This window comes from Apiospora kogelbergensis (assembly GCF_038363985.1).
Source record: "Apiospora kogelbergensis strain CBS 113332 chromosome Unknown utg000009l_segment0_segment0, whole genome shotgun sequence".
Taxonomy (NCBI): domain Eukaryota; kingdom Fungi; phylum Ascomycota; class Sordariomycetes; order Amphisphaeriales; family Apiosporaceae; genus Apiospora; species Apiospora kogelbergensis.
Genome location: NW_027117426.1, coordinates 2,801,834 through 2,825,090, shown reverse-complemented (window position 1 = coordinate 2,825,090; position 23,257 = coordinate 2,801,834). Strand labels below are relative to the sequence as shown.

Genomic DNA, 23,257 nt, shown 5'->3' with positions numbered 1-23,257 from the left:
CACCACGATACTCGAACCACTCAAACCCCGCCTACACAGTATCAAACAGATAACTAAAAAGTAAGGCCAAGACAAGACTAGGAGGTGTGAACAGTTTGCAAGATCACGGTTAGTACCGGCGAATAGGCTTTCGGGATTATACCCGAAGGACACCGTCGACCATGGTACATAGAACCCGCCACTTAAGGCTGGACCTCCAAGCCAAACCGGCTTCATCAAAAACATCTGTAATTAGGGATTGAGTACCTCTGCTCTGTTGCTTGTGACAATCTAGGCAACGATTTATGCCAAAAGGGGGTGGTTTCTCGGGCGCGGCATGCTCACGATAGTCAACTCGCCACGTCAGGGCAACGAGCGGATCTTTTCAACAACCATCGCGGCTGAACTGAACTCCAGAGTTTCAACATGGCGCCTGCGTACACGCCTAGCTAAGGAGACCGTACCTATCTAACTACGGCCGAGCCCTTCCCTAGCCCCGGACACTACAGTATGCGGGATCTTCTCGCGACGAATGCCATTGTTTACTTCCAATATGTAACATTGGCTCTTTCCGAAATAGTGGGTTGTTGCTAGGACACGATGTATATGTTTGGACACACCTATGACTGCTCGCTTAGATCAGCATGGCCATCACGAAGTAAGCTCCTTAAAGAAACCCCTGACTAGCAACTACGTACACATGCACCTTGGAAATGCCGAGTCGGATGGAGTCCCATGATATCTGAGACTAGGAGCCAGATACAATTGTTTTTGGACGAGATTGAAGCTGGCATTGCCAATGATATTAAAGTCTATGGAATTGACCATAGTCTAGGGTGTAGCATCATGGTGGCAGCTGATTAGGCTCCGTCATCTTAACGAGGTCTTGTCCTCCATTCAGAATCCTCATATAACGTATCCTGTGCCGGATTCAAGCTCTTTATCTTGAAATCGTGATATTGATGACCTAGTCGACGAGCTCGCAGAGGTCGCTTGACCCAGACTGTACGCAATACGGCTTCGCAGTCGGCGGGGATGATCTCGAATATCCTTGCTTTGGCTCGAAATTGATGGATCTGCATGAAGAAGTCGGCAACCCGAGCCCGCGAGGCTTCATGGAGAAATGAGTTGAGCGGGAAAACGGCGCTCGTTATGCGATGATAGCCACTTTTATCGGTGTCGTTATTGCCGTGATTCTTGGTATCTTATCGCTTGCAGCTAGCATATTTCAGTCTTGGGTGGCGTATGAAGTTTGAAAACACCCGGTTGCTACAGGGGGCTGAATGTGTTGGGCTAAATAGCCAAAGAAACTATTCGGGATCATTGAGTTGAGTCATTTTTGTATTCAATTATGTCATAGCATCATCGATTTCCAAGCATATGCAACGTCACTACCATCGGTGACTATGCGGCTGCGGTATGACACCAAATGGAGATGCAGTCGACTACTTTTCCGTCCTTGTAACCAGCGGCGTGGGTCCTCGGCGGCTTCGTATGTAACAGACGCATGAGGCCATCGTCCCTAGGCGGTTCAACCTTGTCCTCTAAAACACCACCGTGCTCATCCGTAGCGACTTCCTCCCCGGGGTGACCAAGATGGGCCACATAGGTAAGCGGCTTCATGGCCCATGGTGGACCGGGCTCCTCTGGCTTCTTCGTAGATGGGAACTCGAGGCATACGAGACGACCAGTGGTAGCCAGCAGGTCTCGATAGCGTTGCGCCCACGCCGGTCTGACCGAGGGCGGCAATGCGCAACCGAACTTTGTAGACTCGTGTTAGTTTCCTGCTGTTCGTGATTTCCTGCGCCTCGGCAGACTTACGGTGTAGTCGAAGATGAGGTCGAATTCGCCACCTTCCACACCCGCCTCCGCAACCCAGTCGGTGCCGAAGAAATCCCCAACCAAGAACTTAAAGGTGCCACGTTGTTGGGCTTCTCCTTTCAGCGGGTACACCTCGTCGAGATCAATGCTCTCAGCGTTCTTGAGGGCGTCGGCCATGGCCCGCTCCGAGACGTCCAAGCCCACCGTGTCGAAGCCGAAGGAGCTCAGAAGCAAGACGTCATGGCCCCGTCCGCAGCCGGGCACCAGCGCCTTCAGGGGCTTCTCCTGGCCGTCGGCGGTGGCGGGCGGAAGAAATGGGAGCAGATCTGCCAGAGCCATACTGGGGCCGCCGCGGTCCCAGGGCGTGTACTCTTCTTCCCAGCAGGCGTTCCAGCGCGAAGGGTGTTGTGAGGGCTCCGAACCCCCAAAATGCTCGGTGAGCGAGCGCTCTGGCTGCGGCTGCTTTGCCGGTTCTTGCGAGTTTTGGTCGGCCATGGCAATGCTGTGTTGGGTGTCAAACAGAAGAGGAGGTCAAGTGGACCAGCAGTTCAGTCCTGACAACTTCATGGTGGCCAACGACGAGAAGTGGGGTTAAAGCACGGTAGCGGGACTCTTCGGTATGACCTCGGATTGCATGAACGTGGCATCGGCAGGAGTAAAGACCTTGGACCTGGCCAGCTATACTCAGGGCAGCTTCGACTCGGCAGGACTACTTCTTGATGTGTGTCGTTACGTTTCCCAACCACATCGGTTTAAGCTTGTTGTTGCTTACGTTACGTTTAAGCTGAAAGGCCCATCGAGCCTCGGCCCAGCCCCACCTTCTTATGCGACGTTCCTCGTTCATAACAGGGCCGATGAGATGTCTTAACTTGGGGGACATGTCGGATGGTTTTCCAATAACCAGCTCTCTGTTTGTTTATACTGTGCTGCAATACCACGATAAATAGCAAGGATGGAGGCTATCAAGTTATTTGATGTCAAGGTATTGCTTCCATCTTGTCCCTCTACTCCTGAAGCTCACACTAACATGGAATCAAAGGACAAAGTCGTGCTGGTCACGGGCGGTATGTGACAAGGCCCTCGACCTTAGTCCATTATCCTACCCTCGCTGCTTAGGCATGGAACTACCCTCTGACTCCATTTCCTCTCACCAGGCGCCAAGGGTATTGGCCGTATGATCTCCCAGGGCTTCGTCACCAACGGCGCCAAAGTCTACATCAGCAGCCGCGACGCCGCGGCCTGCGAGTCGGCCGCACGGGAACTCACCGCCAAAGGCCCCGGGACCGCGATCGCGCTTCCGGCGGACCTGGCATCGCTAGCAGAGTGCGAGCGGCTGGCCGCGGAGCTGCAGCAGAAGCACGGCGAGGCCAAGCTGCACGTGCTCGTCAACAACAGCGGCGTGGCCTGGGGCGCGCCCTTCGAGACGTTCCCCGACGCCCAGTGGAACCGCGTGCTGACGTTGAATCTGCAGCGCGTCTTTACGATGACGCAGCTCCTGGGCCCCTTGCTCGAGGCTGCCGCCTCCGAGGTCCCGGACGCGGAGACGGGCTGCCCCTCGCCCGCGTCCGTCATCAACATCGGATCCATCGATGCGTTGCGGGTTCCCCTGCTCGACAACTTTAGCTACTCGGCCGCCAAGGCGGGCCTGCACCACCTGAGCCGCGTGCTCGCGTCCAAGCTCGGGCCTCGCGGCATCACGGTCAACACCCTGGCGTGTGGGCCGTTTGACACCAAGATGACGGCCTTCGCCATGAAAACCATGAAGAAGGACATGGAGGAAGGGAACCCCATGGGTCGGATTGGCGCCCCTGGCGATGTTGCTGGAGCTTGCATCTTCTTGGCGAGTAGGGCTGGGTGAGTGCTTCCTGAGACCCTTAACCACGACGTTGCTAACTAGAAAATTAGGTCTTTCGTCAATGGTGCCACCATCAACATAGATGGCGGAGTCCACCTTATGAGTCGAATGTAGATACTGGTCCGCCACTAGAGATCAAAACTGACAATATGCCGAGGTCGCGTTAGATTACAAAACGACCATAAGATATGAGCGTACGCTGCTCGCTAGGGTGTGCCATCAATGCCCTGGAAACGCAGTGCCTCTATTCTATATGCATCCGGGGGTATACAGGTCTTTTGTTACATCATGGCGCGCCGGCCTTGCGTATAGTATACAGTTCCAAACATCATATGACGCGTGGCATCGTGATATCATTTCTTCTACTCTCTTGCTTGCCCCCAACACCTTGAGAGCAGCCGCTCCCTGTGCTCGGCCAGAGCAGGGAACTTCAACAGCGAGTCTCGTAACCTCGTATCAATCCAATCCAAGCTATCATCCAGTAACAGATGCGTGTAGGCAAATACTGCAGCGTCGAATAGTCCTGGTCGTGAGTTCCCAAAGAACCATTTATCGGATCCCAGTCCCGCGGAAAGTGCCTCGAAAGCCTGCTCGGCGCCGATACATAAAGCCGTAGGGGGGTACTCTGGGGGCCCCAATGGACTGGAGGATTTCAGCCTCGGCAGCCCGGCGCAACTTGTGCAAGATCGTTGTCCGAACAACCGTTGAGGTCGAGCAGGGCTCCACATAGAGCTGGGACAGCAGCGAAGCGTTCCCCGGAGAGAGGTATAGTGTGTATAGCCAAGCATTCCGTATTCTGTGATCAAGCAACGCCTGGTATGCGTCTAGCTTGGATCCTGCCGCATCCGCGAGCTTCTCAGACCCTTGCTCGAGCGCAAATCTCTCCAGTCTGTTCGAAGGAATCGGCGTTTGCGACGCAGCATCACTAGGGCTCGAAGAGGGGATGAGGAAGGGCAACGCGCCAGTCGGGGAGGCGTGGTTGTTCGAAGATGCTATGCGGAACTGGACTCCGGCCAGCTTAAGGAAAGTCTGAAGTTGGCTATTAGCAACGCTGGCCTAGACTTCCGGCAATGCAAGTACTCCACAAACCTGCCACTTTAAGCATGAAGGGTTGTAGCTGGGTAGACCCTTCAAGACATCCTGGTCGGAGGCGAATACATAGAGTACGGGAAGTTCTCGGTTGGACGGCGAGCGTACTGGCAGCTCATTGGGAGCATATGTCACTAATGGGAACCTCTTGAAAACAAGCCGCAGAGGTTCTGGTATCGTAAACCAGTCAGACCGGGGAGCAGTCCGGTGAGGCGCTGCGGGAGCCGGCGTGTGCAGGGAGGAATTGGTGGTTGCCGGACCTGACGCCGCTGCAGCCGCCGAAGATTGCGACATGGTCGGCAAAGAAGATGTGTGTGTGTGTGTGTGTGTATGGCCGTGTGCCTGGCGTACCTGGTTTGAAGATGCCTGTCTACCTGTGACTATTGTTCAATCTCGTTCGGGGCAAGCCTCGCCAAGATCCGCTCAGAGTGCTAGCGACCACGACCACGACCACGACAGCGATGCAATGCAATGCAATGAAAGCGGGCGTTTTGGTCCGCGTACAAGGCAGATGCTTCAGTCGCTGAAGCTCTGCAATCCCCACTTCAGCTCTTAACGGGCCGTTATGGCGCCGACCAAACGGGCAAGATTTTGGACGGAGATGAATTCCACGTTCCACAATTACACCCACCGGCTACCCGGCTACGGATGGACATCGCTTGCTTGCAGATACGATACACGTACATACAAATACAACTCTTGATGAGCCTTTCTAGGAGCACTAGAAAAATCCCTTTCCTCCCCTTGCTCCGTTCTGTTCCATTGCAGCACAGCACCCGACTTATTCGCGTGACCCCACCAATATTCCCACCAGCAGGCCCCTCCTTGGACTTCAGGGTCCCGGGGCAGCTTGCAGTGGGCGGAGAATTGATTGACTGCATGCCTCACTCATGCGCCCGGGTTCATTTAGATGCACTTCCTCGACACATGCAGGCAGGCAGAAGACGTACGGATTTGTTGCCCACGACGTGTTTGTTACCGGCTACGGAGCAGGCTTTTCTGGCCCAGACTTGTCTAAGACCTAGCCCATCCCCTGAGTCAGGCGGCTTCGCATTGCTCATTTTACTGGACGGACAGTCCCTCTCCCCGGACTCTGGCTTGTGATCGTCATCGGGGCACATTGCGGGGAGGGGAGCGAGAGCCCACATGCGTGGGGGTTCTGGAAATGGAAGCCCTTCCAGAAAGGATAGAAAGTTCGAAAACAAGCCAGAAACAGGCTGGAATTGACGCTATTGCCTGCTCATTCGTTATCTGCGACCACCAGCACCTAACCGGCTGACAGACAGTACATGGCCTAATGCACATGCAAACACTGTACTGTACGTAGCTACCGCCAACCTAATCTACCGAGTACATGCTGTCTTCCGGGTTTCCAGAAACCACACGCTCGTGGATGACACTGGCCGAGTCCCACGATAGATCATCTGGATCGTCGCAAAAACAGCGCCAAGACGCAGAAACTCTTTTCCAAAGAGCAATGGCAATGAGCTAGAGCGCTCGGATTGGAGAGATGGAGAGAGGGAGGGACAGTACCAAAGGACGGTGAGCCTAAGCGAGTATGCAAACAATTTATTATCGCGATGCAGGCCTGAACAGAGTATAGCTTATCGGTCAGGACAGCCGCTGAGCCGCGCCTATGAGGACGTTAGCCGACTAGCCCCAAGGCCGAGGATGCTGAAATCCTTTGCACCGCTATCACTCTCTCTTCAGGCACCCTGCCAACCCGGCGTTGCACGCAAGACAAGCAGGGTGAAATCCAACCTAGCGCTGTGATGATGTCGTTGGAGCGTATGTGCCACCAAGTCCATTCGATGGATGCTCGATCTCTCGATCTGCCACGCGCATTTGGAGGGCATATACTAATATGTTCAGCCTGTTATGCATTGGAGAAACAGGGCAGAGGGATACAAAAAGTCAACATTGCCATTCTCGACTGCATGTGTAATAGTAGCATCTCTTGGTGGGTATCTCCGGATTTCGACGAGACCCAGGTCCATTCTCCCCAAACCGCCGGCCAAATACCTCGGCCATTCTCGTCTTTGTTCATTATTTCTAGCCCCATTCCATGCCCCATTTGCATCGTGGAAGATTCATCTTCTGCAGATCCACTCTGCGACGAACAGCGAACCGCGAAGAGCAGAGAGAGAAGAAAGAAGAAAAAAAGAGAAAAGGGCCTTTCCCGGTACTCCGCCTTCGGGAATTCTTTATCTCAAGTTGGGTCGAGCTGGTCAAGGAAGGAAGAAAGCCATCCCACCTTCATTGTGCTCTTAATAATCAACCAGTCCTCCGTTTGCAATCACTCTATTCTGTGCTCCCCCAATCTCATCTCACCAGTCAGTCAGTCAATCAATCAATCAATCAATCAATCAATCAGCAGTCTTGTCTTCCCTGTTCCCCGCTTGTAACCCCCCAAGTTTACGAAGGTTCCTCGAACGAGCAAGGTGTCGATCGTTCCCTCCATCTTGGATGACATATATTTGCCCGGGGTGAATACCAAGAAAATAATAGCCAATACATCATCGCTGCTCACATCCCACGTATCACCCCATCCACACTCCAAGGGCTGGTGATCATCAACCTCCATCACGACTCAAGTCCATTGGAAAGCCTTGTCTCACATTTATCGATCGATCCCAAAGCCAGGAGGACTTACTTGCTTTGTTTGTCCCCTTTCTTCCCTATTTGCCATTTACAGCTTTTGGCATCCCGCCTTTCTCTCTCTCTCCCTCCCTACCTTCAACTACAACCAAACCTTCGAAAACTATATTCTTATCACGACACAAGTCACATACTTTGTCAACCGAAGTCAACGCAACACGGCTTTTCTTCTGCGCAAACAGACAAGCGAGAAGAGTTGTCAACTGTCGCAAACAGCCCCATCGTCTTGACAAACAAGATCCTCTTTGGCGACTCTATACTCGACCGAGGTGATTGCCTAATCCAGCCGGAACCCGACTTTGCTCTGCAGTCGTACGACGCACCCTAGGCAATCTCGTGTTCATAGTCGCCCGATACCATCAGAAGTGTATCTCGGGAAACAGCAGGCGCCACAACCTTATTGCTGCACCTCCATCGACGGCTACCTTATCCCCAGCTACTCCGCATAATTTGGAGAGCATATATTAAGCTGCTGCAACTGTCCGACCACGCTGTCGCGCAACAGAGATCTGACCCCCTTAAGAAGCGACACACTTCGAACTCTCCCGCTCTTCGAGACACACTCTCTAAAAAGCTTGATAAACCTCCCCGGCATCCGGACCTTATACGAGACTCTTTGCTGTTATTTCGGCTGGGCCTCATTCATCGTCAACCCACCACTGCCAAATACCCGCGGTTTGTCGCCATACCAAGACAGGCAAGCAAACTCGTCAACATGAACGCCCCGATCGGTTCTCCTTCGGCCCAGCGCCCGTCCGCTATGGTAACATCGTCTTCGACGACACAAACCAGCTCGCAACAAACGTCGCCCGCGCACAGCTACCTGGCGCCTCCCCGCCCCCAACGAAACAGGCCAGTACTGATATTTTCATCCGCGACCTCAACCTCGTCGCCGAGGCCGCCAAGCGAGCGCAGATGGCCTGCTTGATGCGCGACATGGAGAGCATTGGGATCTCATAGTTCCCTTCTCCATTTGTCCCCCCTCCTTATTGTTTCCCCTTCTTCCGCCTTTGGCACCGAATGATGCCCAAGCCTAAGGCTGCAAGGTAGCGCGGAGGATGGGGAACTGGAGGAGCAAAAATCGTACGGCGCGCCCGAGTCCTGCTGCATGGCGTGATGGTACACATCGTCCGGGGGTTCTGGAGAGAGACCGAGAGCGCGAAACGGTCTCGAGTGTGGGGCAGCCAACGCTTGTAGCGCCCATGACGTGAGGAGCTCATCTTTTTTAGCCCTGGCCCGCCGCTGGGCCCTGTCGCTGGCATAGCATTGGTGACACTCTGCGACTCCAGCCAGCGACCCTAGGGCGGAGACACCAGGTCGGCCGTAATTCGGGGTATCTGGGGTATTGCATTGGCATGGCGCGTTTGTTTTTCGGCATCTTTTTCAATCTTTTTTTTTTTTAACTAGGGGTTAGTTGGGTTGGAGTGCTGCTCATGCTTCCTGCCCTGCTACCTTACGGGAAGAGGAGTATCCCCACGATCAGGAAAACGATGGGAGGTCTGGAACATGGGCATACCTTGCTGTGTCTTGGTGACTCGAGACGCGGCATTGTTCTGTCGTGGCCTTCCATGGGCTTATTTACCACACCATGTTATCCGCACTGCCCTATTCGATTGGCCCCGGCCCAGGCCGATCGATAGGGGCACGCGATAGCACGTGGCCGGGAGGGAAAGGCAATCGAATGCATTCCATCTGCCTCTCCCTTCTAGGACGAGCGGTCTGGTATCTCCTGTGGGGTATACTCCTCCGGCCTAGATGAACAACAGCATGGCGTCAGTGGGAAGGATTCCCCGGTGTTTGCCTGTCAGCGCGTGGACGGCGTTGGTGATAAATTAGGTACTACGTACAACAATGAAATACTAGCCTAGTTATGAAAATACTCGTCTCGCAGATTGCTTCTTAGTGTCCATGAGCGTCTGTACATTTCCTATTCGTTCCCTGCCACCAATGTGACCAACCCACATAAGCCACAACAATAGAACCACCAGTATAGGTGTAATGAGCATTGACTCTTCATCAAAGATTGACGTGATCGGCACTTGGGAGCTTTTAGTCTCTGTCCAACCGGTATGACGCCAAAGGGAGAGGTTCTCTCTCGGCATCCCCGCGTCTCCAACTGGGATCGGCTGGTTGACTTCTGAGGAACATGTATCGTGGTTTCTTCCGTGCGAGTGGACGATGATCCAGACTCGATTCGAGTCTTCCCCGTCGTTATCGCCTCGTCCTTCTCCTTTTCGGTCTTGTTTCCGACGCCCCCGATTCCGGGGTGCGGGTGGCGATAGGTAAACGTCGAGATAAACCACCATCACCTCCCTTGGCGCGAGTCATGTTCCTTGTAGTGGCCAATCTGGCGCCGATTTGCATCATCATCACCACCCCGCGGTAACGATAGGGACACAGTGTAAGTCACTGGGGTAGTAATGCATGTAAATAATTCCACGCCGAGGTCAAGCGAATCGATCGTTGATCACTTCGTTGCTAGATAGTGTAATCTCCGGCGCGTCATTGCACGGTACATCGTAGCAATGGGTGTGCATTACCCGGAAGGAGGACATCACTCGCACAACACACAACCTTGGACTGCGCATCGAATGTCTTGGTCGTCTCACCCCCGCATTGGGTGGGAGTTAGTCTTGCTGCGCATCGATCTCGTCTACTATGAATCAAAAAGCCGCAGGACACCTTGGAGACGAGATCGTCCAGTCTCTTTGCCTGGGCGCACACGCCCAGCTTCCTTGTTCTGACGCCATAGCCGCAATAACTCGGCCGTCCCGTTGTGGCCGGCCCTGATGGCGTGTTGCAGAGCAGGATTTCCGGAACGGTCGGTCGCGTCAATGTTCGCTCCTCGACCGAGGAGCAGTCGTACTACGGCGTCGTGGCCGCCCGAGGCGGCAAGCATAAGAGGAGTGTAACTCCTACACTTCGATTCAATGAGCCCCTTTTTCTTATCCAACATCACTTTAATCACTACCTCATGGCCCTTCCGCGCGGCCATGGACATAGCAGTGTCGCCCCGGTTGTCTTTTGACTCTATACTCGCCCCTTTCTGTAAGAGCAAGCGGACCACTCCGTCGTGCCCCTTTTGCGCGGCGTGAAAGAGGGCAGACCTTCCCTTGTTGTTTTTGCATTTGATGTTCGCTGCTTTCTGGAGGAGGAGTCGAACCACTGCTTCGTGCCCTCCCCGAGCTGCGAGGAGGAGAGGCGAATCCCCATTGCCATCTGTCGACTCTGTATCCGCCTTCGCATCTAAGAGTATCCGAGTAATGGTCTCGTGGCCCGCCTCACTCGCATATCCTAGGAGTGATCCTCCCTTAGAATCGGGACTATCCACCACTGTCCCACGCTTGACCAATGTGCGAGTTGCCGAGATGTGGCCGCATCGGATGGCCATCGCTACAGGGGATAGATCTGCTCCCCATATAGCCGTGTCAGTAATATCCTAGGCTGAGACTTGATCAAGGAAATGCGTATGCATTACAGACCGACCTTTGTACTTATCGTATCGTAGGATCATGTTTATGCAGAGGCGTATGAAAGCTTCCTCTTCGCCCTCGCCATACACTACTGGCATGGAAACTCCGACTATCCCCAGTAATGAGTACACTTTGTCTCCCGGACGTGTTGTCTCCCGATTATACGACCAAGGGATTCTTTCGTGGACCGGTATGGCTGATTGCCAGCCAGCCTGGAAAGCCGGGGACGGAATCCCGGTGATGGCCTGGATGATGTGTTTCAGCGACTGCTTGTCGCCAACCCTACACCCTTCCGAGGAGGAGTAGAACTCCACCACGGAAGGCGCAAGGAGCTCTTGCAGTGTCCATCCTCTGGTGAACCATCGACTACCCCGAAATGCAGCTTGCCAGGACGAGCCCGTCGGCGGAACCGCGGGTCGGCCCTGCTCGTGGATTGGAGCCTGGCTATCCAGGCTTGCATAGCTCGGGCCCGTGTAGTTCGGATCTGTGTGCTTCAGGCTCGTGTAGCTCACATTCGCGTACTGCGCACCCCGCATGGCCCTGTAGTTCCGGACCTTGTAGCTCGGGCCCGAGTAGTTCAGGCCCGCCGGCGCCTGGTTGGGCCCGCCCGCACCGCCGCCGTTCACTGGGACGTCTGCCAAGTACACGTAGCACTTGACGGCGTCCTGGTACCACCGATACATGGAGTTGATGGCCTCGGCCAGCTCGGCCGAGCTCGTCTTGTCGATGCAGCACGTATCGACCCAGAAGTAGTCGAGGCCATCGCGCCGCGCCTGCCTCCCGCAGAACAGGAGCTTGCGGTAGCCGCCCGGCTTGTGGGCGAAGTACCCATTTTGGATGTCTTGGAGAACCACCTCGTCGCCAAAGGCTCCCCACGTGTGAGAGAGTATGGCATACGGAGGGATGTTATCCAGCAAATCCTCCGTGACAGTCAGTTCACCTAGATCTCCGAGGTGAAGCAAGCGCATCGCGGCGGGAGTTCAGCCAGCGAAGCCCGCTTGGATAGTCTTGCGCAGCAATACAAACAGATCTGTCTGGGAAATCAGAGATGAGTGAGTGGGTTACGGGTTACGGGTTGCGAGGAACCAAACCCAGAAATACAGGCTCAGGCATCAGGCTTCAGGCTTCAGGCTCTGGAGATGATCTGACATGAGAAGAGAAGTCACAAAATGTCCATGCGATATGCAGCTTTCACCAATCGGATCGAACGAGAGTGGTGACTCCACGCTAGACAACTTTGGTCCATTGCAACGTCCAACTTCGTAATGGAGGCTCTTATTGCTGCCATTGCTTGTTTTTTGGGCAGCCACTGTATCGTAGCAGTACTCTCGAGATCAACATCATCTTTAGTCCCAGCCCAACTTGCCCCTTTTTGAAGTGCGTGGCTGATGATGCTTGAGCACAGCTTCTCTGTCGTGATAGCTTGAACTTTGCCCCCTCCCCCCGCCCTTTGTTTTCTCTCCCGAATCAGCAAGAAAAGGGTCCCGCGCATGATTGTAGGAGGGGATGTTGATTGTCTATTGCTAAATAGAGGGATATGCTTCATCAGTTGCTTCCACGAACGATTACGGGCTGTGTATCTCCCTACTACTCGTGCCCATACAATAGTACACAGGTTGCACGCGCGCGCGCTCTCTCTGTCTCTGTCTCTCTCCTTCCCTCTCTCCCCACAAACAGCAATGCATAATAATAACCATGAAAACAAGCCGGTTCGCCGCAGCCCTGTCCGAAACGCCATGTAATGTGTGTATGGGGGGAGGGAAAGCCCCTCGACTGAGTCGGTGGATAGCTGCATCGATTATCTCGAATCGCAGGTCGTTCGTTGTAAGTTGAACCTCCTTGAACCGTTCACGGCGCCTACCGTCCTCCTTAAAACAGCTGGGACTTGGGTATCCCATCCATAACCGACTGGACAGTGACGAAAGCGCCAGAACCGCCGTCTTCTCTAAGATAATCCAGCAACACGCTGGTCTGTCCATAGAGGTTCTCTAATGCTGAACGAGACGATTTACCCAATGACACTAGCATCCGATATCAGTAACTGGCGGATCGCTGAAGGGGGAACCCGCAAGAGCATTTGTACTTACGAAGAATGGCCGAGTTCAGTTCCTCGGCGACCACCACCCGGTTTCTTTTATCGAGCAAATGCGCGACCTCCTTGACATGAAACGGATTTTCATATGCCAGAAGAGAAAAAACGCTTTCCAACGTTTTCTTGATTTCTTTCCTGGAATCGTTCACGAACTCAGCCTGTAAGCGCTTGCCATATTGTACTGCATCGAGCAATAGAGTGTTGGCATCCATGCCCTCTTCAGTTTCCATCTTGTCGTCTGAGAATCCATTTTCGTCTAGATCCATCTCATTCGGAATGTCGTCCATCCGTGGCCGGCCGTTGCTCTTCTTGATAACACTGTTGCTTCCATTTGTCGCACTGTGGTTGTTGTTCTTAACCTCGGCTGCTTTCCGCACCATTTCGATGAATTTGCAGCACCGTAACCGGAAGTACACTTGCTCGTTGTCCTCCAGGACATGAGGATAGTAGACCCTGGTGTGCTTAAGTGCCTGGTCAACGTCTCCTCCTAATATAGCTCTCCGTATACCTGTTTCGTGTTAGTGCCAGCCATTCGTAGTAGTGTGGACTTCACGTACGCTGTCTGCGCGTTGCATCTTCGTCATCCTTGACGTTGGTGTCTCCCACTTGAGTGCTAGGATCAAGTCTTAAGGCTTGCTTCTCCCCGTGAACTTCTTCCGCGAACGCGCGCGCAGTCTCAACATAGCCATCATGTTGTAAGAATTGTAAGACCTAGGCCGCCCGCCAAGTCAGTAAAAAGCCAGCACGCGAGCTGACGAAGGCTTCAACTTACCAGTCGTTGAATGAGATCCGTCTCATTCAGGGGAGGTGAAACCAACTTCTCAGTGCTGTCAAATCGTCAGTTTGAGTCCCAACATGCTTATAGTAACTTGGTTCACCTTGTTCTCTGGATTTCCTGCTTCACTTTGTTCCGCTCCGATTGCATCAACCCATCAATATCGAAACTGAAAGGTGTGTGGCCAAAATTAACACGGATGTGCTCTCCCTGCTTCTTGAGCCCAACTACAGGGTAGATCGGACCCTTTACGTCTCGGCCGGCAGTCCCTACATCAAGTCAATTTGGCGTCGTGGGACACATAAGAGCGTGTTAATGATAAACATACCGAGGTTGATGCCATTCTTAGTGAAAAAGGCGTTGCCAGTCTTGAAGTTAACACCGCACCCGATCGTGTCGCCCGCGCTGAAGGAAGGACCATATGTCTTGCCAGATTGGTGACCAGCATACACATGGCCGTCATCGCCGTGATAGCCATAAGAGTCGGTTTCCCAGCCTGGCAGGCGAGCTAATGACACAGGCCTGCCTGTAAAGCCCACACTGATAGTCGTACTGTACACAATTCATTGTTAGTCATCACTTGTTTCGCCATGGATGGCCAGAAGAATCGGTGTGCGTACTCATCTCGTTTCCTTGACAGGATGGTGACTTCATAATAGTAGAGTCCAGCCTCTGTGGGCATCGGGTGGTCCGCTCTGATCGCACAAGCCTCGTGCTCCCTCTCCCCAGCTGATTTTGGTCCAGTATACTTGACTTCCTGGCCGTCACCCATGACCTCTAGCCCACCATGTTTGTCATCCTTATTCCATCTGGTCGGTAGCGGGGCTATCGAAACATCTTCCTCCAAAAGCGGTGCTCTTTCGATCAGATCGTAGGTCATACCGTGGTGGGAAACCGGCTTTATGTGCGTGGATCCGGGAATAGCCTGAGAGGCGTGTGCACCACCGCCACCGACTTGTTGCTGGCTCTCTTTCTGCGCCTGTTTGGCCTTATGCGCCTCTTCCAATTTGTGTATATAGTCCGAACCTAGCAAGTACGACGGTGTAAAGAACGCGCCGGGCCGGTATTGGCTTGCCCATACGTTTTCGCCTATGCCGCCATTCATGTACTTCTGGAAGGCCCTGGAGAACGGTGGCAGCTGTGGGATTCCGGCCCCGAGACTCGTCATGTCTCCGTCAGGCGTGGAAGAGCCCCTCTCGAGCTCCATGGCGTGGGTCTGGCCGTGGAACATGGACGAGGGGCGTGACGGGTATAGCTCCGAGTTCATGTCGTGGGATGGGTTCAGTAGATGCGACAAGAGGTTGACTCGGGGCTGCGAAGTCGAGGAGGTCGGGGTGGAATTCGGGTTCGTGGCGGAGGTTATCGTGGCGAAGGAAGACCTCATACTAGGGATGTAGCCGGTGAACGAGGCATCTAGAGGCAAACCGGCCGAGCCATGCGGGAATGGGTTCGACATGCCGCGTCAAGTCGCTCGCTGTTTGTGAGGAAGGGATCCCGCCCGCGGGCGAAGTGGGCCAGATGCCAGGCAATGGAGTAATGCTAGAAATAACCTCGAAAGCGGAAACCTGTGGGAAAGTTGCGCGGGATTACAGGAGTCGGCACGAAAGTCAAGTTTGGAAACGGGCGAGGGTCGAAGGGTGCGGTATCGCAGATAAGGGTGGTTTAGTTAAGGTTCGGGACAACGATGAACGATGAACTCCTGGATGGGGGGGGGGTGCCCTATTGCCCTTTTGCCTTTGACGCCCCAAAAGCCGCCGCTTATGGCTTGCTAGTCGTTCCGCACGCAGGTCGACCCAGATGCAACGATTATGAAATGGCAGTTATTTGCTGTTCTAGTAAGGGGGGATTGGGAATACGGGAGTTTATGTGAGTTGAGTGAGTTGGAGGACGTTGATATCGTCCGTACCTGTAGCGAGTAACCTAGTGTTGTTCCCCGTGCAGCAGCCACGGGTGTGGAGGTGGGTGAGGTGGGTAGGTACGGATAGAACGATGATGCGTCAGGTGTGTTGCTCCTACTCCGTAGCTTAACATTGTACTACTACTACTACTACTACTACTACTACTACTACAGCAAACTCCTATCGTGCAATAAATACCCGTCGGAGCGGCACCACTCCAGCGTTTTATTGATTGTTGAGATCTCTCTCTTACGGAGCTGCTGATGGAACGTCATCCGGGATTGAACTGCTTGTCCCGAGCTCAACAAGCCAGCAAGTAGATCATTGCTGTTCCTCTTTCTGTCTTGAGAATCAAAAACTGCATTCCACTGTTGGATACCTCTGGCTGCCGCTGCTCTGTTGCTTGCCTGCTTAAGCACGCTATCTATCAAACCCACTTGGCCTGATAATTTAGGTGAGAAGCAGTCATGCGCTTCCTTATCCCAGATGGCATCACCATAGTCCCAGCTCAATAATCATCACTGGGAAGTACGGAAGGAACCTGCTGCACATGAAACGAAGCTTAACACCCACGCAGGCCAAGCATGGTTGAATCCTCTGCACACGTCAAGATAGCATTCATCTCCTGGCAATTCAATACGTGGTTGCTCGTAATGGGCATGAATGCATCCGCAGCATGGCCATGCTTATGTTCTGTTGTAAGTTCTCCCTGGTCACGTCACATTCCAACCAATCAGCCGATCTTTTTTTTTTTTTTTTTTTTTTTTAACTTTCGTATTGATTCCCTTCGATGGGCAGTTGCAAGACATCAAGCACCTTTTCCATTGCATATTCTGAACTCTCAAGGTCAAACAAAGTGAGGAACGGCGACGGGGTATAGTAAAGCCAGGAACAAACCATTCATACAGATTACATGTATCCATTTCTTGCACCCACTATGGTCCCTCGGACCTACGGAGTGGGTTGATGAGGTAATATGGGACTAGGATTCGCGAACGTCCGACCCCCGACAATGACTGCTATCAAGACTTCACCAACAACCAATAACCGAAACTGGACATGTTGGCGACGTGCTGGCGACGTGCTGGCGACGTGCTGGCGACGTGCTGGAGTCAGATCTGACTGAAACACAAAAGTCCGACCACCCGATTATGCCCATCAGCTTGATATCGCTTTCAGTGCTGTGTGTGTGCCTCTTGAATGCATCAGGAAGGAGTGATGTGTTGCTGTCTATAACCACTTACACGTGAACACACACAATACTAGTAACCCCCGGGGATCATTTGAGCGCTTTAACTCTGCATGAATCCCGCTATTCCTGGGGGCGCACCTCACGATAGTCTCACGGTAGACCTCAATACAGGTTAAATTGAGATTACAGCAAGTAAAGACCTCTTGATGAGGTATGAATGATGGCAAGATGCATGTTGTACACGGCCAACGCTCTATCAAACTCTGGTTCCGTGCAAATAGATATACATATAGTACAAGCGACGAAATCGTGTATCCGTGACGCCTCGCCGATGCAGCCAAATGACCGCCATTTGGCCCGTAACGCCTGAATAAATGGCATGCCCTGCCGAGCATGTGGCGAGGAGGCGGTGCTCCAATAGCCACCCGATCATCCGTATGTGACCCAAACGCCTAGCTTTTATAACCATCTGTAAACTCCAAAGACAATATCAAAGGCAAGTATCCCCCGGGGCATAAGCCCGTGTAGAATGTGGTTGATATACTGCCGCGTTCCGAGAGGGGAAAAGAAGCCATTACGACGCAGCTGCGACAGGCATGGGAGCAGGGGGGCTGGCTGCTACCATACTCGGGGGAATACTCTGTCGCTCGCCATCGGCAGCGCTGTTGCTGTGCTCGCTCTTGAGCTGGCTGCCCTCCTTGTTGTTTTCCTTGTTGCTGCTGTCGGCCGATCCGGTCGAGTCTGGGTTGACACTCTCCGGTAGGGACTTGGGCGGAGCGGTCCAGCGAGGCACTTCCCACAAGACGCCTGTGAAACTCTTCAATCTGAAGCCACCCTTGGCCCATCTTCGGCAAGGCTTGCCCGACCGATCGAGAGCCCGCAGGCCAGCGTTGATAGCACCCTGGTTCGCCTTGGGGCCTAGTTTATGGTACGCGCCTCCCGCGCGCGAACTTGGGTCGATCGAGCCGTCCTCCCTATTACAGTGAGTTAGTTACGTTTCTAGCCCCAGGTAAATAGGTACAAGAAACCGGCAGGCGGCCCCGGGCGTAGGTCAAGCCATTTGCAAAGGCTTGGATTCAAAAGAAACTTACAGTCTAGGCTTCTTCTTGGGGCCAGGTTTGCCTCGAATCTTGGGCTCGTTGCCATTAGCACCAGGTGCACTCCGCTTGACGCCCTTCTTCTTGGGGCCGTCGGTAGGGGGTCCCATGGGGACTTGAGCAGGCGTGCCCGGGTTCGACTCGGACGCGTTGTCGCCATTTACGGCAGCAGGGGGCGCTGGAGCATCGCTGGGTGGTACCGAAGCCGAAGGAGCTGGAGATTCTTTGAGGGGAGATTCCTCCTTGACCTCAGAAGGCGCGATGATCTTTCTTAAACTGCCGGGCGAGACCTTAAGGGTAGAGATGAGGGTGGGCTTGCCCCCGACTTTCGTCGGTCCTTGTCCTTGGCAGGCGTGGACGTCTTGCTGGTTGGGGTAGGCATGGTGATGGCCTGATGTGCGTGTGAAGGGTAAGGCTGAATGTCCCGATGGAGGATGAGGTTGATGATGAAAAGAGTTGGGTGGTCAGGAAGCAAAGGGTGGGAAATTTAATCAGTTTCGGTGATGGGCAGGCTGGAAAGTTAAGGTGGTGGGTGGATTGTGCAAGTTTGGCTGGGTTTAGGTTGGTCAAGAAGAAGACGAGACGGCTTTCCCGGCCAAGTTGAGGATGATGGGTGATCCACCACCTGGTCTGCTGTGTGTCGGTTGATGGTGTAAGGGGGCCAGTGTGCGAAGCTTTTTTTTCGGCGTTAGTAGCTCAGTGCAATCCTGCAATCCTGGGGCTGGACAGGCGGGTTGGTGATGATGATCTGGGGGTGGGTGCAGGGTGTTGCTGCTGCAAATCACTTCACATGTGTAGGAATGCAGACGACGATGGCGATGATGGAGATGGGGTGGGATGAAGAGTATTTATTGATTTGTTTGGGGGGAGCCATTGTTGCTCTCATTGTACGTATGGGAAAGAGTTTTGGGGCTTTTAGGTCCAGTCTCATTTCCTGTCCTTTTTGGCCGCAGCGCTCCCAGGCGGCGTGACAATAAACGACGGGATCGATGCTCATATTTGCTTGGGGTGTGGTGCGGTGGTGCGCGGTGCTATGCTGGTGCTGCTGCTGGCTGGCGTCGAGATTTCTGGGGAGGGCGAGCGTCCGAACTGGTCTGACCTTTGTTCCCTTCTTTTTTTTGGTCTTTTGGTCCCAGTCAATAAAGTCGCGTGGAAACCTGGGAGTGTCAGAGTGTCACCCGCTAGTCTCGTCTGGGATTAGCCCGTCCGGCTGAAATAATCCGTAGATTCCTGCCCAGAGATGCAGAGATGCGGAGATGTCTCTATTCGCACATGGCCAGACCAGAGAGTAAGTAAGGCATGTTGTCTTTCATTCCCATCCAATTCTTGGGTTTTCTACGGAATCTGCTGTAAAACTCTGCCTGCATCTGCATTGCCAGATCTACTTGACACCAACTGTGTTGTTTGCGGAAACACTTGAGACGCGACGATCGTCGTTACGACAAAGAAGGGGTCGTGGCCGGTCATGGTCCTCATTTAGTCAGTCCGTCAGTCAGAACAGGATCGCTTTGGTTGCAGTCGGCGGCAATTCTGGTCTCCTAGGCCGATGACGCCAAGTGCTTGTAACATACAAATTCCTCGAAATTTACTCTGCAGGTACATCACGCTTGCGGTTATTTGACTTGCCATGGAGACTCCGCCTGGCAACCAAAAAAGAACCTTCGTTTTCCCTGAATCGCAAGATGAACCCAGCAACAGGCGGCCTTAGGTGGCAGGTGGCAGGGCAGTGCTCTTCCTGTAAAGATGCATGCATGAAAACACCAACATTGAACTGTATGTAAGCAGCCAGCCAGCCCGTGCGATGTGAAAGTGTTTCCGCCCAGTTTCTTCTCCCAGACCGCTTTTCGGCATCCCCGTCAAGACTTCTTCTGTCTCTCGGGTTTATCTCCTATCTTGGCCCCCTTCAATCGTCTCACACACCTCACCTCCATCGCCGTGATGGGGACGCATGCGATCTTGGGCTGTTCATCCGGCCAAGTCTCCTATCGCCAGGTGGCAAGACATCATGAAAACGAATGGGTCTGCTTGGTTTAGTCTCACCCTCATCTAGCGCATGTCAGCTTGGAGCATGTCCAATTGGCCAGACCTGGCGTGATTCAGCTTCACTGAAGGCACTGCAGATACCCAATAATCAAGTGTTCTAGCCCTCCGTGCATCAACAAACAGCTCGGTTGTTACAGGTCATTTGGCTTCAATGTTTGGGGTTAAACAGTCGCCCACTTCCAACCTGCCTGCAATGCTTCGTAGTCCAAGTTACTATGTGATTAATTTCACCGCCTCCCTTGAATGTTCGGACAAGCCAGGAGACCGTATGTTCGGTCTAAATTGCCTCAAACCATATGCATGCTTCGCGATTAGGAGATGGAGTAGAGCCATTTTTGCGACATGCAAACATGATCCGGATATTGCGCTAGGCCACCACAGCATCACCCAACGTCCAGCAGGGCGATTGCCGATGGACGAGCTCTATCGAGGCATCGCGTTACATTGTGTCCTGACTACTTTCCTCCTCGGCATGATCTGATGTTTGCAGTAGCAATCGCAAGCGGCCAAGGCAACGCTACCATAATCCATTTCGCAATCGCTCGTCTATTGTCGTCGCGCGAAGAAGATATATTCCATACACTGCTGGGCGACTCTTTATATAGTTGACAGCCCTTGCGGACCGGCACGGGCTATGGATCTCGAGAGACAACCAATTCGTCATCTTCGGCGGCTTCAACCCGGATAGACTCTGGTAAGATCTGCAAGTTCTTTGTGAGCATACGCTCATCAGAACCAACCACACAGCTGGCAAATACCCAGTCAACAAAGGTAGCCCAAGATCAGGAGACCCCAGCATGTAACAAGTACAACAAGCAGATCATGTCTGCCTGCATGGTAAGCCGGCCGTCCGTCCCTGCGGGTTATAAACAGTGTCTCTCACCGTTGCTCAAGGTGTCTTCTTGTACATACTGTTCTCGTGGAAAAACATTTATAGTACTTAACTTATTTCATTTTCTCATGATGAAAGTCAGCTTCGGCTTGACCACAGCGGCGCTGTTAACATCAGGCGTATATTTTGTCTCGACCACGGGGACTATGACAGTCTCGAAGCTGAACGATGCAAGTCTTCGCTACACTCCAGACAGGCATACACCAGAGGCAGCTGGGATAGTAACCCAAGACCATGGCATACGGCATCCTCTTCACAGAAATCTTCGCCTGCAACAGGCAAGTGACAGTACCCAGCTGTTGGGGAAAGGAGCTGCATGCGACGCGGTCAATATCCGCACTGCAACGGAAAGAATGCAACAACTTCTATCAGACTTGCGCAATGTATCCAATGCAGCAATGGTGCAATTGGAAACCATGGAGAGTCTGCTTCAAGGTATGGAAGGAGGTGGCCGCAAAATAGTCTCTTCTTCCACGCCGGGAACTATGGGCAGGCAAAGCCGCACTACTTCGATCAGCCTCTCAGGATGTTTCACTAGTACGTCAGTTATTGCAGGTACGACCAGCAGTATCTCGATGAACATACCTAGCCCCTATTCTAACCGAAACACTGTTACTCATTCTCGATCAAGTGGCACACCAACTTTCGAAACTGCGACCAAGGGCGGCAGCAGTGTGCCCATCATCTCACCATCGATACATATATCACACGATTCAAGTCAACCTGTGAAGGTAATTCCGATCACCACAGGCTCGAGCCGAACCGGTGCCTTGGCCGCATTAGAACAACACGGTGTGGCAAGTCCGGAAATAGCGCCAATGCCAACAACGGCAACACAGAGTGAGCCCTTAGATATTTTACTTATAGGATCATCCACCAAGGTATCGGCCTCGAGCCAGATGAGGTCGTCGAGCGGCATCGAAGGTGCTAGGCGTTCTGTTACTATATCCATCACACCATCGAGCAGCGTATCGAGTTTCTCCATGGAATCTTCGGATATCTTAGCCAGCATTCAGACCGTGGCGCGGAACAATGCTGATGATACTGTTTCTGCGGCTCCAACCCCAGATAGAGGCGCTGGTAGCTCCAGTCTGGAGAGTACGGTGACGGTAATTCCAACCGAAACTCGGATCATCACTGTTCCATGACTTCAGAAACTGGCTCTGTTGTTCGCTTTTCGATGGCGACTTCTTCTTTGAAAGTTGAATCTTTCACTGCGGTCTCTTCCTCGATAAAATATACCGAATTTGGTAGTACTTCCGATACTGCACCACCAGCTTTGTCGTCAAGCAAGGCCTCTGCGAACGAGGGATCATTCATAACGTCTCCGACCGTGAAACAATCACCATTACCAAGCTCGGCGGTCTCGGTGACACAGACACTGTCCTTTTCCACCAGCGACATCCGGTTTCCCAATACATCAACCGGTAACAGTAAATCATTCAGCACAGTGACATCTTTCATGAACACGACAACAGTTAAACCCACCTCTGGACACATCACGACAACGAGTTCTCTCTCTAGTTCGAGAAGTTCTCATAGCGTTACTTCTAACCCATTATCTTTCGGGACAACTATGATAGGTAGTATAAGGCGCACGAATACGAGTACGAAGCCCTCGCCAGGGGAAGAAAACTGTGGTGAATTAGGAAGTACAAGTACACATCCTTCAAGCTCCTACACTGGGAGCGTCCCCGCGACTATATTTAGTAGCGGTGCAGTCTTAGGCTCCTCATCTGTAGACGTTGCTTCAACAACACAACCAACGGAGTCTGGTAAAGCCACGTCTCCAGCAAGGGAATCTCGACTTTTCTCGACCTTCCTCTTGGTCGATGATAGTAGCAGGACATTCTCGAATGCTACGACGTCCACAATAGCCACATCCTCATCCGAGGCATCGGCGAAGATAGCGTCGCCACCATTACAGTCTGCCTCTACTCAGCCTGCGAGCACACACCCACAAGACATCAAATCGTTGAAGTTCTCAACCCATCCCACGACGGGTACATTTACCGACAATCATAAGTCTACTAGCCCCACAGCGTGACTGTAGTGGCAGCAAAGCGCCAATATCATTTTGATTGCCAAGAAATTTTATTTGCCTTGGCTGTTGATATGAGAGTGCAAGAAGAATCTGTTAAGGAATAGCCCGATGAAAAGAGAGGAATAGAGTAATATATAGCAGTCTGTTACGGCGTACCAGTGGTCGTTTTGGTAATAGGGGCAACATAACGACGAAGACAAGAGCAAGGCTGCTATGGATTATACGCGCGGGAAAAGAGTTAGACAATTGTTTTCCAATCTCTCTTCATCAATACCATTCTCTATACGACATCCGCTTCACTGTATCTTGGGTGGTCTCCCTGTACGGTGCAAAATGCCACTCCTGGCGA

General features: G+C 52.9%; 8 protein-coding genes across 8 annotated transcripts; 2 read left to right on the top strand and 6 right to left on the bottom strand.

The window, feature by feature from the left end:
* Window positions 1-1,383: 1,383 nt before the first annotated feature.
* Window positions 1,384-2,295, bottom strand: PG998_013978 (uncharacterized protein; the record flags this gene model as incomplete). The annotated part of the gene is made up of 2 exons (XM_066880794.1): window positions 1,384-1,740; window positions 1,801-2,295. The coding sequence occupies 2 exons, from the start codon at window positions 2,293-2,295 to the stop codon at window positions 1,384-1,386; spliced, it is 852 nt and encodes a 283-aa protein (XP_066724933.1).
* A 457-nt stretch (window positions 2,296-2,752) lies between these two features.
* On the top strand, window positions 2,753-3,769 carry PG998_013977 (uncharacterized protein; the record flags this gene model as incomplete). The annotated part of the gene is made up of 4 exons (XM_066880793.1): window positions 2,753-2,782; window positions 2,840-2,864; window positions 2,955-3,654; window positions 3,706-3,769. The coding sequence occupies 4 exons, from the start codon at window positions 2,753-2,755 to the stop codon at window positions 3,767-3,769; spliced, it is 819 nt and encodes a 272-aa protein (XP_066724932.1).
* A 435-nt stretch (window positions 3,770-4,204) lies between these two features.
* Window positions 4,205-5,038, bottom strand: PG998_013976 (mitochondrial outer membrane protein; the record flags this gene model as incomplete). The annotated part of the gene is made up of 2 exons (XM_066880792.1): window positions 4,205-4,684; window positions 4,745-5,038. The coding sequence occupies 2 exons, from the start codon at window positions 5,036-5,038 to the stop codon at window positions 4,205-4,207; spliced, it is 774 nt and encodes a 257-aa protein (XP_066724931.1).
* A 3,079-nt stretch (window positions 5,039-8,117) lies between these two features.
* Window positions 8,118-8,362, top strand: PG998_013975 (uncharacterized protein; the record flags this gene model as incomplete). Its single annotated transcript, XM_066880791.1, has 2 exons — window positions 8,118-8,165; window positions 8,222-8,362. 2 exons carry the CDS (start codon window positions 8,118-8,120, stop codon window positions 8,360-8,362), a joined length of 189 nt encoding a protein of 62 aa, XP_066724930.1.
* A 1,696-nt stretch (window positions 8,363-10,058) lies between these two features.
* PG998_013974 (uncharacterized protein) lies at window positions 10,059-11,843 on the bottom strand (the record flags this gene model as incomplete). The annotated part of the gene is made up of 2 exons (XM_066880790.1): window positions 10,059-10,810; window positions 10,889-11,843. 2 exons carry the CDS (start codon window positions 11,841-11,843, stop codon window positions 10,059-10,061), a joined length of 1,707 nt encoding a protein of 568 aa, XP_066724929.1.
* Window positions 11,844-12,744: 901 nt separating this feature from the next.
* Window positions 12,745-15,198, bottom strand: PG998_013973 (Ran-binding protein 9; the record flags this gene model as incomplete). The annotated part of the gene is made up of 7 exons (XM_066880789.1): window positions 12,745-12,896; window positions 12,963-13,475; window positions 13,525-13,678; window positions 13,740-13,794; window positions 13,846-14,011; window positions 14,071-14,294; window positions 14,363-15,198. The coding sequence occupies 7 exons, from the start codon at window positions 15,196-15,198 to the stop codon at window positions 12,745-12,747; spliced, it is 2,100 nt and encodes a 699-aa protein (XP_066724928.1).
* A 2,208-nt stretch (window positions 15,199-17,406) lies between these two features.
* PG998_013972 (uncharacterized protein) lies at window positions 17,407-18,311 on the bottom strand (the record flags this gene model as incomplete). Its single annotated transcript, XM_066880788.1, has 3 exons — window positions 17,407-17,806; window positions 17,924-18,205; window positions 18,256-18,311. The coding sequence occupies 3 exons, from the start codon at window positions 18,309-18,311 to the stop codon at window positions 17,407-17,409; spliced, it is 738 nt and encodes a 245-aa protein (XP_066724927.1).
* A 3,687-nt stretch (window positions 18,312-21,998) lies between these two features.
* PG998_013971 (uncharacterized protein) lies at window positions 21,999-22,364 on the bottom strand (the record flags this gene model as incomplete). Its single annotated transcript, XM_066880787.1, has 1 exon — window positions 21,999-22,364. The coding sequence occupies one exon, from the start codon at window positions 22,362-22,364 to the stop codon at window positions 21,999-22,001; it is 366 nt and encodes a 121-aa protein (XP_066724926.1).
* Between the last annotated feature and the right edge of the window lie 893 nt (window positions 22,365-23,257).